Source organism: Chiloscyllium plagiosum, unplaced genomic scaffold (genome assembly GCF_037043375.1).
Source record: "Chiloscyllium plagiosum isolate Xiang-an unplaced genomic scaffold, Cpla_swu_hap1 HiC_scaffold_36, whole genome shotgun sequence".
Classification (NCBI taxonomy): Eukaryota; Metazoa; Chordata; class Chondrichthyes; order Orectolobiformes; family Hemiscylliidae; genus Chiloscyllium; species Chiloscyllium plagiosum.
This window is the reverse complement of record NW_028270174.1, coordinates 52510243-52530735: the sequence shown is the minus strand read 5'-3', so window position 1 is coordinate 52530735 and position 20493 is coordinate 52510243. Positions and strand designations below refer to the sequence as shown.

General features: G+C 41.1%; 1 gene segment (V, D, J or C); it reads right to left on the bottom strand.

The window, feature by feature from the left end:
- Nucleotides 1-552: 552 nt before the first annotated feature.
- Nucleotides 553-19749, bottom strand: LOC148139954 (Ig heavy chain C region-like). The segment is given in 7 exon segments: nucleotides 553-968; nucleotides 1423-1731; nucleotides 3677-3988; nucleotides 7418-7723; nucleotides 17936-17976; nucleotides 19181-19499; nucleotides 19627-19749. Coding segments are annotated over 7 exon segments (1728 nt in total).
- Nucleotides 19750-20493: the final 744 nt, after the last annotated feature.

Below are 20493 nucleotides of genomic sequence, written 5' to 3'. Positions count from 1 at the left end.
CAACAACTTATCTGTTGATTCTCTTTGGTGGGAAAGTGAAGATACATTCTGTCAACTCATGCGCTGGCGCAAGATCCCTGGCAGTTCCCCAGAAACAAAGGTTACATTCAAACTGTTCTGCACTCTTTACAATTGGTATGTTCCAATCAAATTTAATTTTAAAGTGTCTTAAATTTACATTTCCAATTGGTGCAATTTGGCAGTTTAAAACTGACATGAATTTTGTAAGAATGTCAAATTGGGGGAATCAAAAACACCAAGTTCAAAACTCGTGCCCTACCCTTGACATAAAATGGACATTGTCAGATTTTGTCACAGAGGGATTTAGGATGGATAAGGTACTTGGTGGAATCCTGCAATGAGTGAGCTTTACTCTGTCTCTGACCCAGGGTGTATCTGAGCAGAGAACATTAACTGCACAAGACATTCGTCCTAGGCCTGTTAATAATCCACTTTAACTACACAGATGGAATGTAAGTCAGAGTGGGAAACAACTAATTCAGTATTTAACTCACAACTGGAGGAAAAAAAAACTTCATTACTTCTGTTGAATTATTAAATGCAACTTTGAGATTTTTATTGACATGAATTAACAGTGTCCATCAGTGCAAGTGAAATGTTTACAAAACTCGGTTTACCGCTGGATTTATCGACTGTTCTGTTGATGATCTTCAATGGAATCGCTTCATGTCCCACCACACAGGAGTAAGAAGCACCGCTGGCCCACTCCTCCGCTGTAATGGATAACAGGCTGTAGATGAAGAAGGAGGTGTTGTCGCTCTCCGCCATCACCTCGGTGTTCTTGTAGTTACTGGGATTCACCGGCTTGTCATTGTTTGTCCACTTGACGAAGATCTCTCGGGGGGAGAAACCTCTCACTAAACAGGTGAGGGAGAGAAACCTCTGAGCGGAGATTTCTTCTGTTGGTGGCAGGAGGACCGACACTGATGGCTCCAGCGGATTAATCACTGCAGAATATTGGAGACAAATATAAATCAACCAAAAAAATCCTGAACCAATATCACAATTTCACTAAATATTAAAATGCGCCATGTTTAATTTGGGATTTATTCACTTTCGTTTTCTAAAGGAGCAGTATGGTACACATACTGTTCAGTAAAAAAGGAAAGTTTAATGTGAAAGTTGCCTCCATGTTTCCAGCCCACAACAAGGGCATTCTGCCCAATTGTCATTGCTGATGGTGACATCACAACCCAGGCTTCTTCCCACCTTATCTGACTTAATCAGAATACAATATCCTTTGGTCCATCTTTTTCTGAATCAGCTACTTAGCTCTCCTGCCTTCTGATGCATCATTAATGCCCCCAACGGTGTTGGTTCATTACCAATCAAAGCCTGTCATTGATGTAACTGGATCTGGATTACGCATGGGATGCTTTGTGCTTTAATCTCACCGCTCACCTTTCTCCTTGTGGATGGAGTCTCTCAGCGGAGTCGGTAGATTCTGATGGTACACCACACATTCAAAAGTAACGCCACTCAGCCAGGCTTCAGTAGAAATGTCTAATTTGCTGATCACGCTGTCGGGATTCTGTCCAGGCTGCTCAGCAATCTCTGATTTCAGAGGCTTCTTTTCTTGTCTCCAGGTCACATTGACTCCAGAAGGAAGATTGGACACTACGCAGGTTAACGTCACTGTCGCCTCCAGTAAGACTTGTTCTACTGGCGGTGGGAGGATTTTAACGGTGTTAGGGTGGCACTCGGTATCTTCTATGAAACAAAAATCAAAGTCAATGAAAAATGCCTTTTTCTGATACAAACAGCCAATCTTCAGATTACTCCTTCACAGGGTGAAGACACCACCTTCAAAATGGCAACTCCAACTATTCTGAAACGATGCTTACTATTGTTGATGTATTTTGATCTGTGAAACATTTGTGATTACCTAGGACATACCCTGTGTAATTATTCCGAAAGAACACTGGCTTTGTAACAAGTGAAACCTGTGAAAAAAGTAAAATCATCGAAGATACCATCATGTAACCCATGGAATGACCTTTCTTTCAGAGTTTGTCTCTCACTTAAGACCATCTATTGATACTTGTGACAAGAGTAATCTGAATATAATGAGTTCATTTCCATGTTCATAACCTTTAGGTGCAAGTGCTGCTGGTCACACTGACTGCCAAATCACATCCCAAATTTTGGACAAATTATAATAAATAATAATTATTCTCTTTGCAGAGTTCTAAAGTGTTACAGGAGTGGTGAACAGCCATGGAAATTCTGTTCATTATATTTAACGTGATCAAAAATACTTTGCGTTATTGGTGTGATGTCATTCTCTAATTTATGTCATTGTTCCTCGTGGGCTGTGTTTGGAGTAGATCTGAAAACAAGTCATTGAGTACAGCATTGGATATCGAGAAGGACACCCATCTCCTTAAGTCTTTCCCTCCATTCAGTTAGTTCATAACTAGTCTGTACTTTCACTTTATTTACCAAGCTGCATTTTTTAATTTCTTCATAGAGCAGGGGAGAAAAAAAAACAAACAAGAGCGTCTTAAATTAATCTACAAACGCGATGGAAATGTCACTAATTTTATAGACATCCACTACTCACTGTGTAAACATCGCCACCCCAAACCAGGCTAAATCAGCCTGTTTCGAGTTCCTAGTTCATTCATCCCTATTGTAGCATTCCCACCAGAATTTATTCTCCTGCCTCATCCACTAATTACAGAGAGCATCTTAAAGAAGCTCAATGAGATCACATTTATCCCAGTTCATCAAATGTGATAGCCACTTGGTCTGTGGTCTGATCCCATAAATGAAGTTAAAGAGCTCAGTACCAGATAAAAATCGATGTCGTACAATGTCCAACCAACAGGTCATTCCTGAGCAGGGAATGAAGCATTGAACGCATTTTGATTTATTTTCAAGTAAGGGTCACTGCATATTTTAACCACGTCAATTTGATAGAGGATCAGAATAAGGCTGTTCGGCCAATCCAGAGTTTAGATCAGAATGATGCTGGAAAAGCACAGCAGGTCAGGCAGCATCCGACGAGCAGGAAAATCGACATTTCGGGCCAAAGCCATTCTCCTGCCTTCTCCCGTACTAAACAAGAGCCGATCTATCTCTGGCTTGAGTACACACAATGGCCTGGCCTCCACAGCCCTCTGCAGCAACATGTTCCACAGACTCATCACCCTCTAGCTGAAGAAATCCCTCCCCATCTCAGTTCTAAACGGTGCCCCTTTGACCCTGAGACTGTGCCCTTGGGTCCTAGTCTCGCTTACCAGTCAAAGCATCTATTCCACATTCACTCGACCTCAGTCTCTCAGTATTTTCTATGTGTCAATCAGATATCTCTCCAATATCCCCCCTCCACCCCAAACTTATCCTTGAAGCAGCTACCAGACAAGGATTCAGCACTCTGAATGCCTCTCCCAGCATGGTCAGGCAACAAACTATTTAACAAAGCTCACTGTCTATATATCTATCTTCAACAGAGAGGAAACATGCTTTTCTGACTTGCCAAAAGGTTGAATTATGAGCAATGCTAATGTAACACTCAAACTGAAATGAGACACGTGACATGTTGGGAAACGAGAAGCTGTACCGTGCTGTTTACTACGCCTGATAAATTAGTGTGTTTGATTCACATCAGAGTTCAGAATGATTTGTAGCTCTCTCAGTCTGTGTCTCTTACCCTGGAGTGCTGTGATGTTTTTACTTTGAGTGTTCTCTCCATGAGTGACCTGGCAGGTATAGACTGCGCTGTTGAACCATTCACCATAAGGGACCATCAACCGACTCGTCACCGAGAAGTTCCCGTCCGCCTCACACACGGGAGACGTGAAGAAGCCAGAATCCAAGCGTCGGCCATTTTTCAACCAACTCACGGAGATTGACTTCGGACGGAACTCGATGATTGAACAGACGACGGTTGCAAACTTGCTGCTTGCGATTTCTTCACTGGAGCTCACAGTTAGGAGAAGGGTTGGTGGGAGAATATCTGGACCTTTAGGAAACACATCACATACATTCTCTGATGAATTTCATAACAAATACAATCAGTTCTCATATATCAAGGTTTCTTGTGGTTAATGGATACAAGAATCATAATTGTGCAGAGTGCTGGAGAAGCTGGGATCCACACAGAAAGATCAGCAGGACAATGTGAAAGGCTAAACTTAGAGGACACAGCAAGGGAGTCAAGGAGGCAGAGAAACTATAGGCCAGTAACATCAGAAGGGAGATAGCAACGTTGGATGGTATTCATTTTAATGACAGAGTCTGATGAACAAGGCAGACGAATTACTGGCATAAAGGAAGAAATGATGCCGTTGCTATCATGGAGACATATTGAGAGCCGGGCAGGAGTGGCTATTCAATATTCCAGGATTTAGTGCCTTCAGGTGAGACAGGGAAAGATGGAAAATGATGGGGGCGGGGGTGTGCAGTTCAGAATATTGCTTCTGTCGCAATTCTGACAAGAGTATTTTAGGCTGTAAAGAGAAATGAAATCATGTATACCTCCTTGAACAAAGGCAAATGGACAGTACATCAAAACCAAAATACAGCAAACATAATTACTGGGAGAGCACGATAGACCTTACTATAGGTCCAAAAGACCAAGTGCAAATACATGGGCAAATTTCAGAGACATGTAAATTAAATAGGGGAATGAGAAAAGAGGTTTTTAACTTCCTCAGCATAGGCTTGGATATTCATTTTGTCAAAGATTTAGAGGGAGCACAATTCTGAAAATGCCCCCAGGAGAATATTTGAACAAAGTTTAATACAGAGAATTTTAATCCAGACCTTGCAAGAAAGGGGTGAACCTGGAATTAACTTTAGGGAGTGAAGTCGACCCAGTGGGTAAAACATCAATGGTGGAGCACTTTGCAGACAGTGACCGTAAATCAGTTGGATTTCAGATTGTACTGCAAAGGAATAGAAATTGGCCCAAAGTTCTGAAAAGGGGAAGGAAAATTTTAGTAAGATCAGGTAATGACTTAACCAGAGTGGACTGGAAGCTGACACTTATTGGTAAATCTGAGTCAGATCAGTGTGACACATTTAAGAAAGAGATAGGAAAATCACAGGGAGGACATTTCCCAGGAAGCCACTGCGTGGGACCAAGAATGCAGCGGGCTCTGGACCCAAAGGGCATGGAGGGGGAGATAAAGCAAAACAAGGGAGGCTTCCGGTCTATACTGAAATCTCAAAACAATAGAAACTAATATGGAGTACAGAATGTGCAAGGGGGAGTTTGAAAGACAAAGGAATTAGAAGAGCAAAAGGAACCATGAGAAAATAATAGCAGTCAAAATAAAGGAAAATATTTTTAAAAGTTACAGACTCATTCATAATAAAAGAATTATTCAGGAAACAGTAATGCCCATTAAGTGTTATTATTGGAGTGGAGCCGGAGGATTAGGTTGTGGTCAAAATGAATGTGTTGTGTCAGTGTTCACTAGGAAGAGGGACAATGTGGGGACAGAAATCATGGAGGGGTGTTGTGATGTACTTTCAGAAATTAGGACACAGGACGTGATGTTCTGTGTTGTCTTGCTGAATGAAAAGTGGTTATATTTCCAGGGCAGATGAAAAGTATACCAAGCAGTTGAGCGATGCAAAGGATGAAATAGTTGGGTCGCTGACAATCATTTAGAATTCCTGTCTGGCCACAGCAGTTGTGCCAAGTGAGTGTAGATCAGCCAACGTTGCACTGTTATGCAGGACGAAGGAAGGGATAAATAATGAAAACACAGATCTGTCAAGCTAGTCTCAGTGGTAAGGAAACTATTGAGAAGTGAAATTAGTCTTCATTTGGAAGATAAATCAACAATTTTTAGCACGGTTTTATTGAGAGGAATTCATGTGTAACAATTTGATAGTAGTTTTCATAGAGATAACTCGATGTCCAGATGATAGCAATAATCAGAGCCAATGGGATCCGAGTTAATTTGACACTGGCTGAGTGATGGGAGCAGGGGATAATAGTCATCGGGTGTCTGCGTGACTGGAAATCTATGTCTCCTGGTGTTCTGTAGGGATTGGTGTTGATTTCCGTGCAATTTATCTTACATACCAATGATTGAGACTCAAATTTAGGAGGATTAACCAGTGAATTCACAGATGAAATGAAAACTGTCATGTTGGTAAGTCATGAGCATAATGGCTTTAGATTGCAGGAGGATATAAAAGGGTTGGTTGTATGTGAAGAGAAAAGTTGCAAATGGAAATTATTCTGAATAAATGTAAGGTGATGTAATTCGGCAGAAGAATCTGTCAGGTATGACATTTTAGATTAGATTAGATTAGATTACTTACAGTGTGGAAACAGGCCCTTCGGCCCAACAAGTCCACACTGACCCGCTGAAGCGCAACCCACCCATACCCCTACATTTACCCCTTTAACCTAACACTGCGGGCAATTTAGCATGGCCAATTCACCTGACCCGCACATTTTTGGATTGTGGGAGGAAACCGGAGCAACCGGAGGAAACCCACGCAGACACGGGGAGAACGTGCAAACTCCACACAGTCAATCGCCTGAGGCGGGAATTGAACCCGGGTCTCTGGCGCTGTGAGGCAGCAGTGCTAACCACTGTGCCACCGTGCTGCCCACTAAATGGTGGAACCCTGGAATGGTTTTGAATGGTGGAACCCTGGAAAGGCCTGAGGATCTTTGGTGCATGTACACACCGATCCCCTATAGTACTGTGTCGTCTGGATAAAGAGGCTAAGAAAGTGGGAGGATATTTTCTATTATTAGCCTAGACATTGACAATGAAGAATGGTGAGATGATACTGGAACTTAATAAAACACTGGTTAGGCCATATTGAAGCGTTGTGTGCATGTTATGGAAGGAATGTGATTACACTGAAGGCAGTATTGATGAGATTTGCCAGGGTCTTGCCTGGATTGGAGGGTTTTAGTTATGAAACTAGTTTAGGTAGACAGGGGTTTTCCTTGGAGCAGAGGAGAATTAGGGAGAAGATTATCATGATGTCTAGAATTATTTTAGGCATAGACAGGGTAAACTGGATGAAACCTTTCCCCTTGATGGAGAGATCAATGCCTCAGGGGCACAGGGTGAAGGTAAGGCCAGGAGGTTCCAAGTGGATCTCAGGGGAAAACAAAATCAAACAGAGGGTGGTGTTAGCCTGGAGCTCAGCACGTATAAGTCATGTAGAGACTGAGCCCCTCATAATAAGTATGAAGTATCCTTGCAAGGGCAAGTCACACAAGGCAATGGATCATGTGCTAACACATGAGACTGGAATAGTTAGGTGGCTGTTATTGATAGGCGTGAATTGGGTGGATCAAAGGGCCTTTTTCCTGTGCTGTATAAGTTGAGTCTGTGAAAACGGTTATAAATAATGCCTTCTTCATGTTAATCACAGATGATCTGTTTATCTCAGTTCCCACAACACGTACCTGGACATGGCATTTCTTTGCTCTTGTGTGACCCGCTGTGTTGAACCTCACAGGAGATTTTGCTGGGGCAATCTACCACTGACTCGGGCAGGGTTAACTGGCTGCTCAGGGTGTAGGTTCCCTTCTTGTTTCTCACTGATGGGTAAGTCTTCAATCCAGTCGTGATTAGCTCCCCTCCTTTCTTCCAGGTTACCTTGGTGACGTCAGGGGAATAGTCCATCGCCAAACAACCAAAGATCACAGAACCGGTGTTGTGCTCCTGACAGGAGGCGACCAGGCCATAAAGCGTGGGTGGAGACGGTGTCTCTACAATAGAATGACCAATTGAGCATGTTAGTTTCTGTTAATTTCACCTTATCAGTTACTCAAATGTATCCTCAGCTGTAAACGTTTGCAGTATGCTCCAGCTGAAGTCGACAGCATAACTGGGGTTTATTTTTGTTTCCTACCAGTTGCTGATCATGATCATTGGTTCCCTCTTTAGAAACATGCCTCGACCTTGACCATTGCCATATAATTTAGGAAGAAGAACATCCTGATCCCACCCCAGTAACTGTTTGAAGATCTCACCAACTGACACTATCACTGGATTGCTGCGAAGAGCAGAGACGTTTCACAAACTACAAACCAGGGAAATGCAGATTCATCGAAATTCTACAGTGTGTGCAAACAGGCAATTTAGCCCAACAAGTCCACACCCACCCTCTGAAAAGTAACACATCCAGACCCATTCCTCTACCCTATTATGCTACAGTTAACCCTGACTAATGCATCTAAACTCCCAATCACTGAACACAACATTTGCAATTCCCCCAGCTTGCACATCTTTGGACTGTGGGAGGAAACGCACACAGACATGGGGAGAAAGTGCCAACTCCACACAGAAAGTCACCCGAGGCAGCAGTGCTAACCACGGAACCAGCGTGCCGCCCCGCTAGGTACCGTGCTACTGGAAATACCCAACAGCTGGCAGTACCCCCGGAGAGAAATCAGAGTGAATCATAGAACATAGAACATTACAGCGCAGTACAGGCCCTTCGGCCCTCGATGTTACGCTGCCCTGTCATACTAATCTGAAGCCCATCCCACCTACACTATCCCATGTACGTCCATATGTTTGTCCAATGACGACTTAAATGTACTTAAACTTGGCGAATCTACTACCGTTGCAGGCAAAGCATTCCATACCCTTATTACTCAATGAGTAAAGAAATACCTCTGCCATCTGTCTTATACCCATCTCCCCTCACTTTAAAGTTGTGTCCCCCCGTGTTTGCCGTCCCCATACTTGGAAATCAGGTCCAGTGAGCCTTCCTCACTTATCAATGCAAGGTAGAATGTTCTCTCTGGGAGGGAGGTCACTGCAGCAGCAGCACAGGCAGGAGCTGAGCACTGGGACGGGGAGGATGGCTGTCACGGCTGAACTCATGCCAATTGTCTGGAAGTTGAAACATCTCATTTACAATTATCTGAATTCTGGAGGCTTCTGAAAAATGGAGGACCATTAAGGTTCAGCGACTTTGGAGTGTTACAGCTGAGTATTTACGTAAATATGATTTGAGAAATGAACAATTAATCTTTAACTTTAATAACTATCAAACTGACACGCAGTTCACCAGCAAACCTCATCTTTTAAACTAACCACTGCACTTACTCTGTCTAGACCTAAATTCCCACTCACATTGACAAACCCTATGCTGCTATACACCCATTCATGCCCGGAACACACAACCCCTATCACACGAAACACATCCAAGGCAACCCATATTGGTAGTGTAGCTGAGCAGAGAGATCTCGGTGTCCATGTACATAGATCCCTAAAAGTTGCCAGACAGTTTGACAGAGTTGTTAAGAAGGCATACTTTGTGTTGGCTTTCATCGATAGAGGGAATGAGTTTCAGAACCACGTGGTTAGGCTGCGGCTGTACAAAACTCTGGTGTGGCCACACTTGGGAGTATTGTGTACTGTTCTGGTCACCACATTATAGAAAGAATGTGGAAGCTTTGGAAGAGTTCAGAGGAGGTTTACCACGATGTTGTTTGGTATGGCGGGAAGGTTTAATGAGGAAAGGATGAGGGTCTTGAGGCTGCTTTTATTTGAGAGAAGAAGGTTGAGAAGTGACTTAATTGAGACATAAAAGGTAAACGGAGGGTGGACAGTGAAAATCTTTTTCCTTGAATAGTGATGGCTCGCAGGAAAGGACATAGATGACAGATGTCAGAGGTTGTTTCTTTACTCAGAGAGTAGTAGGGCCATGGAACGCACTGCCTGCAACAATAGTACACTCACCAACTTTAAGGGCATTTAAAAGCTCATTGGATAAACATATGGATGAAAATGGAATCGTGTAGGATAGATAGGCTTCAGATTGGTTCCACAGGTCAGCGCAACATCGAGGGCTGAAGGGCCTGTACTGCACTGTAATGTTCTATATTCTATATTTCAGATGGACATATGATCTCAATTCCTTTCACTCATTTACACTCCTGCCACTCTGCACCTGGCCTATGGTGAATCTGGCCCTGACTGGACCTGGCACCATCATTTTCACAACCTCTGACAAAAGCCTACTACCCAACACATGACCTCAGCCCTTGATCACTGACCTCTCATCTTACCCAAGTCAACCTGTGCACATTGCATCCGAGCTCCTTTCGTATCTGTCCTTTACCACCCACCATTTTGCCAGACTCCGAGCTTTGCATTTTGACAACACGTCCACCTATCACTTCATTACAGTGACCTTCCACCCCCGAAACATCCTGGCACTCTGCCCACCTCTACACTAACCAGCCTGGCATCCTGCCCACCTCTCCATAAACCAGCCTGGCAAAGACAGACCTCCTGCATTTCAGCTCAAACTACCCCTCACCTACCAAGCACAATTCGACCAAATTATCCTGTGACCATTACCATTTACCTTGATGCCACCTTGCCAGACAGAGTGCATGCAAGCTTACCCAGCAGCCAGCCAACACCTCACAGCCTACCAGCCCAAACTCTCCCACATGCCTAATCTAGCCCCTCACTTGCTCACCACCTTCCAACTTTGAGCCTACTCCACCATAAAATTAGTGAGTCATAAAGTCGTACAGCACAGAAACAGTTCCTTTGGTCCAGCTCATCCATGCTGACCAGAGTTCCCAAATTAAACTAATTCCACTTGCCTGCCTTTGGCCCATATCCATCCAGACCTATCCAGTTCCTGGAGCTGTTCAAATGTCTTCTAAATGTTGGACCTATCTCTGCATTTACCACTTCCTCTGGCAGCTCATTCCAATGTTTTGGACAGTTACAACATGAAGCCCCAACTCCTGCACTCAGTGCTCTGACCAATGAAGGTACATGTGCCAAACACCTTCAACACACTAGTTACTTGAGACAACGCTTTCAAGAATCTATGAGTCTGAACCCTCAGGGTCCTCAGTGTTCAATATCACTACCCAATACCTTACCATGAACTCTGTAAGACTCTATGAGTCTGGACCCTCAGGGCCCTGTGTTTAACATCACTATCCAGTGCCCTACCATTAACTCTGTAAGTTGTGACCTGATTTGTCTTCTCAAAAAGCAACACGTCGTATTCATTTAAATTACACTCCATCTGCCACTCCTCAGCCCATTGGCCCAGCTGATCAAGATCTCATTGTACGTTTAGATAACTTTCACTGCCAATTATACCACCAATGTTGGTGTTACGTGCAAACTTACAAACCATACCCCATTCAATGTCTTCATGGCTTTCAACCAATATTGTAGCCTGTTTGCCTTTGTCCCACATATCCGGAGCATTTTTTAAGGATTGAAGGAATCTATCTCCTTATTGAAATCATTTAAGGTTTTGTCCTTAATCAATTTCTGTGGTGGAGAATTCCAAAGGTTCACCATTCTTTTGCTGAACAGTAAACAATCAGGATCAATGTTATCGGTGTGTTGGGAAGATTGGTGAGCAGCAAGATTAATGATGATCCCATGAATGGAATAGCATTCTAGAGGGGCCGAGGGGCCTTCTTCAGCTTCCATTTTGCATGCTGACATGTCCCTTCAGCAGCATGTTCCAAAACTGTGATCCTTGAGGATAAGGGCGCACATGCGTGTAAATGCTTCACCTGAAAGCTCTCCTCCAAATTAGACTTCAACTTGACTCTCAACTATTTCTCTGCCGTTTCCTTTTCCTCAATCACAGCCATGGGACTCACTTCCTAACAGCGCTGTGAATGTACTAATACCACACATACTTCAGCAATTCAAATAGGCTGATGATAACTGGTTTCTCAAGGCGATATAAAAAAGATTGACACTTCCACACCTGTCTAGAGATTCAAACAACCACTGGAAGAATTGAAAACTATTTGAGGCACTTGTGTGTCTCCACAAGATGACATGGTTTCCTTTTGTGTGATTTGACTGTGTTTTCACTGAATGAACAGAGCTATTTCTTAATCATATAATAGGAATGAAGCTTCCCTCATTTTTAGCAAGGCAATCACACATTATATTTCTTTATTCCAGGGAAGTATAGTGTTAAATTAAAGAAATATGATGATTGGGATGTTTCAATTGGAAATTGTCTGAGATTTAAAGTTTACTTTCATGAGCAATTAATTCCAGCTTCATTGTGTCACAGTACTCACAGGAATGTCTTTCAGAAATGGTGTCTCCCTTTGTTACGGGCAGTGGAATCAGTAAATCTGGGACAGTTTTTGCTTGTTAATCAAAGGTGTTGAAGAGTTTTAGCCAAAGGGAGACCTGTGGATTTAGCTCACAGATGCTCCATGATCTAAGTAAGTGGTGGAACAGCTCGAGGGGCTGAGTGCCCTCCTCTTGCTCCTACCTTCCTATCATTGTATCATTCATTAAGCTAGCACTGGCGGTGAACACTTTGTATTAAAATATTTCAACAAATTAATTGTTTCACACATGCTTTAGAAAAACCTTCTGTTGATTATTTGGAATGGGATCATTGACATTCTCTATTTGAGTGATCAAAATAACTTCCACCCAATTACAGCAGCCACTGCGCTCTGGAGTGTGTTGTTGCTTCATAATAGTTTCTTGTGAAACTACAGCTCGAGATCAGGGCGGTCAAATTCAATGATTCTCTGATTTTTAATATCTCTGAACATTCTCAATTTGTTCAAATGCATCTTTTCTCTGAAGAACGTGCTTCATCGAACAGAACATTTTTCAATGAAACAACAATCTTTAAATGCTAGAAAACCAAAATAAAGACAGAAATTTCTGAAGAAACTCAGCAGGTCTAGCAGATCCTGTGGAGAGAAGGCAAGGTTAACCTTTCGCATCCAGATACACCCCCCCCCCCCCCCCCCCCCCCACTCTTCACCAAATTGTTTTCATGTTTTGGGCACAAGAGCTCATATACCTGTTGAGATAAACAGTGATTACGTTGGCTTGACTCCTGTTGGAAAAATAATTCTTAGCAGAGGTACTGGATGGTCTGAGATAGCAATTGAAGACCAACTGAAAAGCTATCACCATCTGCAGCAAGTGTTGGTTTCAGCGGAACCCCCACCGTACTGAACAATCAAATTCAGCTACAACAATGGTTTAATATAAAGTAAAACAGCCTAAGCATAATCTCATCAAATATGCTTCGAAAATGATTCATTCTGGATTAGTTATAAATGATATTGTCATAACAGCAAGTCAAAAGCTGGGATTTCTTTGAGCACTTACTCCATTAACCCTATCTAGCGATGCCCAAAAGCTTGTAAACAAATATTGATCTGGAAAAAGCTGCTAACCACCAAAATTCTGTTTAATATCTAAGAGACACAAGTCAGGACAGCGATTGAATAGATTTCATTGGCCTCTGTGAGTGGAATTCCAACAAACACTCAGACATGTCAATCTGCTTTCTTGCACTGAAGTAACCTGATAAGAGATTGTGTTACATACCTCTCTAACAGGTTGTAAGTGAACACAGGCCACCTGGCACAGAATCAGGGACTCTACTACAACATCACAACAGACCTGAACACAATGAGCTTGACACTATCACGGAGAACACAGCCCACATGTTTTGACAATACATAAACCATGTTAGTTATTATCACCTTCCAACAACCAGGGATTGTTCCAGAATTTTTGTACAATGAAAGTAACATTTCAACATTTATCCAAGAATGCTTTGACAGCAGCTGCAAATTGTTCAAACTCTATGGGAACTACAGAGGAATAAATCTAGGAATTGCATTGCCATCAATTCACTGTCACTGGATTCCAACCTCGAACTCCCTTCCTCTTTCCCCTGTGGATGTTGCTGCACCAGACGTTCTGCTTAGTTTGGAAACGATTAAATTGTTTTGAAGTGTAATATGACCGTTGCCAGTGACATTAAAAGCTGATAATAGGTTTTCAAATAATAAGGTGCAAAAAAATTCTGATTCTACATTGTGCCACGGAACATGTCCTGCATAACTGAGGCACAAAGAAAATATACAGCATATTTCCCTTTGCCTCGCTCAATCAAATATCTCTTGTTGCCAACAACCAATTTCAAATCTCTTGCTATCTGCCTATTGTTCCTGAAACGTTCGTTCTGATTGGAACAACTTAGTCAGGGCTCTCAATTCTGAGGCACCTAATCGAATATTGTATTTCTGGCAGATAAAAGTGGTTTTGAAGTGCGAGATGAAATTGAACTGTCTGAGATTCAGGTATCCGAACTGGACAATTTACAAATGGTCAGGACCGTTGACAAGTTAGTCGGAGATAGCACTGAAACAAACTGCACAACAGACTTAATCCTAGAGGATACATTGCTCAACTCCTCACGTCAAATATATTCACTGTAATTGAACATTCATCAGAGGAACTAACCAGTGGATTAATGTGAACAAGAATGTGTTCACAATGAACATAAATAACCACTGAGTTAATAAACTTAATAAGTCATTGTATTTAACAAAATTATTGAGGTGGGAAATATCGCCAATTAAAGCACAGATCCGGAGGAAATGGATTATTCTCTAAATTATTTTTACATATTCTTAAAACGTTCCTTGAACTGTGGAGATTTTGCATGCACTGCATAAAGCCAATACTGCATTCCAGTGTGGAAAGCATTTCTGTTGAAGGAATTAGGGCAAGGTCATATTCTTGTTAACTGCTTTTAATAAACGAAAATGTTTAAAAAGGTATGAATTGAAGACATGCTTCTGTCTGGAGTTGCCCGCTTTAACGAATGTCTAAGTAAATGTGGGCACTGCTGCCTCACAGATCCAGGCACCCAGGCTCGCTTCCAGCCTCGGGTGACTGCCTATGTGGAGTTTACACAATCTCCCCTGTGTCTGTGTGGGTTTCCTCCCACAATCCAAAGATGTGCATGTCAGGTGAACTGGTCATGCTGTATCGTCCATCGTGTTAGGTGCATTAGTCAGGGGTAAATATAGGGTAGGGGAATGGGTCTGGCTGGGTTACTCTTCAGAGGGTCGGTGTGGACTTGTTGGGCCAAATGGCCCGATACATACTGCAGGAAATCTAATCTAAATGATTGTCACACTTAACTAATGTGAGCAGATTCCTCCTGATCGCTACATTGCAATAAATCGGTCAAGTATATTTATTAAAATAAATATTACTCTATTTTAAGTGTCTGAATAAACAATGTGCTCTGTTATCCTCTAGTTCATGTCTTCTGCAAATTTGTGAACTCTGCATCCGTCTGAACACATCGATGTAAAATGAATTCTCTGCGTTTGCAGCAAGCATTCCCATGGTTTTAAGAGTAGGGTTCCTACAATATAGAAACAGGCCATTTGGCCCAACAATTCCACACTGACCCTCTGGACAGTAAGTAGCCCACCCAGACCCATTCCCCCTAATGTATATTTACCCCTGACTAATGCACCCTAACCTACACATCCCTGAACACTGTGTGCAATTTAGCACAGCCAATCACCTGACCTGCACATCTTTTGGACTGTGGGAGGAAACCAGAGCGCCCGAAGGAAACCCACGCAGACACAGGGAGAATGTGCTAACTCCACACAGGCAGTCACCCGAGGGTAGAATCGAATTTGGGACCCTGGCACTGTGAGGCAGCAGTGCCAACCACTGAGACACCATGCTGCCCTGCGAGGTCATGAGTGGATTATTTTAATTAATTCGAAATTTGGCCTTGGTCACATAATTCACGATAGCAGTTGTTTCCGAAAAAAATGACTCCTCAGTTGATATTGTGTTGTAAAATGTAACTATTTATTTAAAATGCACAGATTGGGAACACCTAAAGCACTGTGCAGATTAAATAATTCAGTTAATGTTTTATTTTTATCCTGTAAATCCAGTTTAATCAGGGACATAACAATTAATTAACTCAAGTTACGTGTGAAACTGATCAAAGCAGTGAAACTGATCTGTTCTTCATAGAATTGAGCAGAATTTCCAAATGGTTTTCTGCCAATGATCTTTTCCAGCCAGAAACATATGTATGTAGTGTACAGCGGAATTGAAAGGTGTTTCTTGATCAATTATAACACAGTCATGGCATTTTTGCTCAAGAGCAAGAACTATTAGAACATTAGACTTTTGAAATTCTATTTATATTTCTCTATGAATTGTAAACTGTTTAAAGACAGACCTTGTGATTGAACTAGATAGTGGAGTTCTGAATGTGGATTGTAAAGCATGGATTAGATTAATCCTTAATTGTTACTTTTAAGTAAAAATGGCGCCCGAAGGTGTCTGTTTTCCCTTCATTTCTAAAACCTTTGCGATTTGCCTTTCACTTAATAATAGGCTTTATGAAATTTCACCTCGCATGCTGATTGCAATGAATGAGGAACCTGGAGCGGTTCACTGTCACCAACCATGTTAGCATTGCAAAAACAATGTAGAAACCAGAAACGGTTTCCCAAATATAACACATTTAATGTGACCCAAGCACAGTCCCTCCTCAACAGGTCAACGATCACCAGATCACAACACGGTGTGTTTGCAGCAGAACTAGCTCTGCAAACAGTTTCAACAGAACCAAGAACATGATGTAACCTCACAAAACAAACCCAGATTGAAGTCTAACAAAGCTGCTCAGAATCCAGCAAACTAATGATTAAATTGAATAGAAATAACAAGTCATAACAGCAGCCTTGTTTGTGAGGGGACTGAACACTTAAAGCTGTAACGTTTCTGGCAACAGTTCAATTTATTTCCGACCTGTACACCCTTCTGGATCGTGACAATCTTGTGCAGCGCACAGTCGAGCGGTTGAAGGCATATATTGATTAATCACTTCATTGTCAAAACAAAATTACTGAATGGACAAATATTACCACATTATAATTTTAAGTTAGTTTCAATTACATAATGTGATCAATTCTGCAGTTTCAGATTTTAGCCCCAAATTTTATTTTGAATGAGACTACTCAAAACAAAATTCAGTTAGTTTACAATTAGAACTGAGTTTTTTTTTAAAGTCAATGCATTAAAAACTCGTTTTTTTTCATTTCTCACACTTCCGGGTTTCAGCCTTAAGTTGTTTTTCAGACCGTTACAAATGGATGTAATGTTTTCAATCAAGCAGAGAAAAATGTGTCATCTAATTTTAACAAATGCAGAAATGATTCATGAAAAACAAAAGAACTTCACAAATATTGGTAATGAAAAGTAATCCAGAGAGTCAATCTCCTCACCAGAAATAAAACACCGATTACAGAAAGCATGAAAACGCTGATCAATTTCACAAACTGAATAAGAATCCAATCAACTCAATTCAACAGAATTAAGGAAAATAAAATCAGAATCCAATCAACTCAAAACAACAGATTTGAATGAAACATAATCAGAATCCACACAATTCAATTCAACAGAATCAAATAAAACAATTTCAAAAGCCAATCAACACAATTCAACAAAACTAAGTAAAAACAGTCAGAATCCAATCAACACAGTTCAACCAAATCAACTAAAACAAAGCCAAAATCCAATCAACTCAATTCAACAGAATCAAGTAAAACAAACTCAGAATCTAATCAACAGAATGCAATGTAGCACCGCAAGAAAATTTTATGACAGTTTCTAACCTGCTTGTCATCAACAAAATTAACAAAATAAATGAGAAAATATAATCAGGGTAAGAACATATATTCAAGAAGTGAATAATGATATTTTAGCATATTTTAATCATGTTTAGTAATATCTCGAACATCTTTGAATTCTTAGCGTTTGTTGTTGATAATAAAACTCACAGTCAGGATGTCACTGACATTAAACATTATTTATAGCTGGCTGATTAAGAGACATTAGGTGTTTCAAGTAACCCAGCCACACAGAAAGACCATCTGATCAAAAAAACAGATACACCGAGCAACTGACTCCATTATCCCCACTGTAACTATTTGCTGAGCCTTAACTGAAGTCTATAATCAGTCTGAACAAAAACCAATCCGAACCAAACCAAACTCAGCACAGAATCTGAGTTTCATTTAATTCAGAAATTAGTCACATGAATAGAAAGTTTTTAAAAAGTCACTAAGAAAGTTCAAGGGTCTTACCTGAAGTCACTGTCACCATGGTCCCTTGGCCCCAGTAATCAAGATAGTCACAGTGTTACATCCTCTGGACTGGGTCACACAATAACTAGCTCTGTATAAAACAAATCAAAATTCTGCCATCAATTTAAATTTTCAGAACCACAGACAAAATAAAATCACGATAAATCTTCCTCACATAATTACGCTAGTGAATTCTGATCATTCTTGATAAATTTTAATACTGTTTTATACTTCACAGAATAACACATGAGCTGATTCTCAAAATCCCCAACTGGTGTACCGATAATTACCCAACACTTTTACAAATTAAATACTGATACTGGCATTAAACCACAAGGAACTAATACTGCACTGCAAGTTAAGACGGTTTGTAGAAGTAATCACTGACTAGTTTCAAACAATAGAGGCTGAATAGGTTTTTGTATTGATCATAATTGCAGTGTCACTCCAGCTATATCACTGTGAGACACGTTGTGTCAAATACTATGACAGACTGTAAACTGTAAAATGCAGAGAATTTCTTCACTTCCTAGAAAGCAGTGATTTAGACTCCTCTAAAAATGATTTGGTGCATTATTCCAGCTTTTACTATTCATTGTATTTTGAAAGCTTGGAATACTTTTCCAGGTTTGGTCTGCATTTAACTTGACAATCAACACGAAGAAGGTAGAAACAAACTATACATTTGTACAAACTAGCACTACTGGATTGTGTTTAAATTGCATCTCACCTTATTTCTCGCGCCTGCCATGGTAGAAATCACCAATTTGAGATAAACACTTGTCAGTGGTTTTTGTATGAGGATGTCGCTGTGCACAACACTGTGACCCACTGTAGTATCACAATGATGTAGACCAGTACACTCATTCTCTGTTCTTTACTCCAGGTCTCAATTTTCATTTGAAAGAGCCATTTAGTTGTTTAGAATGAATGCCATAGTTGACATAACAATTAGCAGTGATTTCCTGAGCTGTCAGATATATTAAAACTAACATTTTATCCGAGCATTTAATTGATGGAAGTGTTAGCAGTACATATGAGATGCCCAAAACATTGTCCCATTGTGTCAGCAGTTTGCTAGTTTAAATGGTACATTTCCTCTTTGATAGTTTTGTAAGAGGCAGCCTGAGGTCTGCTTCTGGTTGCAGTTGGTATAATTGCATTTAAAACTCGTACTGACCGTCAGTTTATGATGGAATTGACAAAATGTTCCCTCGAGCTGTTTTTGAACGGGTCCAGCCCTGGTTCCTCTCGCTGTGTCCTCTTGCACAGTAATAGATGGCGGTGTCTTCGATCTTCAGGTTCCCCATGTCCAACGCGAAAATGTTGTTTGAAGTGTCTTTCGACGCAGTAAATCGACCCTTAATCGCTGGTGCATAGTTATTGCTGTTTGAACTATAGTAGCTAACCAGCCACTCCAGACCCTGTCCGGGAACCTGTCGCACCCAGCTCATCCTGTTGCTGCCAAGATCGAACCCGCTGGTTTTACAGGTCAGTTTCAGGCTGCCTGCGGGACGGCCAGTCTTTGCCTCTGGCTGGGTCAAAACAACCTCCGACTGGACACCTTTAAAAAGAAAACAAATAAACCTTGAGCATTAATGTTGGTGAAATGATGGCTGAGTCTTTTACATTCCTGCCATAGATTAACATTGAGACAGTCACAAAGAGAGACTTGAACAAAAAACACTCACATGATAAGGAAGTCAGTAACAAACTGAGAAAAAGTGTCGACACAATCATTCTGATAACTTGTGGGAAGCGGTTCTGCTAAGATCTTTCTAAACAGAGCCGACCCAGGAGTGTTGAATTACGGTCCAGTGCCAAGGTTTTATATGGCCATCGGAAGGGGCAGGCTTACAGCTTCCGCATGTTGGTTTCCTGCTGGAGGCTCAGACTGGATCCTGGTATCAGCTTGTACAGCCCGAACACATGGGGTCATGTCTTTACATGAGATTCTGCTTAAACATGGACACATACACATCTTGGGATATTTGTTTTGCTGACTAGCTTCTTTGGAAGTAAATTTGAGTAGCTTCAGGTCTGTTTCACATGATAGTTGCATGTATTTTGTTTAAAGAAAACAAACTCAACTGGAAGTTAGCTCCCTTTATTTCTACATTAATTCACAGCAGATAAAACTAAAATTAAAGTTCAAACATATCACTAGCTAATAAAACAGTTGAGCTTTTCTTCCCTGGATACTGCAAGTCTCTGTCGCACTCAAAATAACATGTAATTCATACTAAACATTTCAAAATTCAATTTAGGCAACTGAATACAGTGCGTGTCCAAAGTGATTATATTTAGAATATTCAATTAGAAGTTAACTCCCTTTAATCCTACATTCCACCACAAGCAGATAAAGCTAAAAAGAACTTCAATAATATTATTAGCCAACAAAATGAATGAGTTTATTTTTGCTGTCACTCAAAGTCTCTCTCACATTACAAAATAACATATCATTTCTAATCTGCGTTTCTAAATTCAGTTTCGGCAACCTAATATGGAGCATGTCTAAAGTGATTATGTTCAGAATGTGAGTGTATGTCACTAAACAG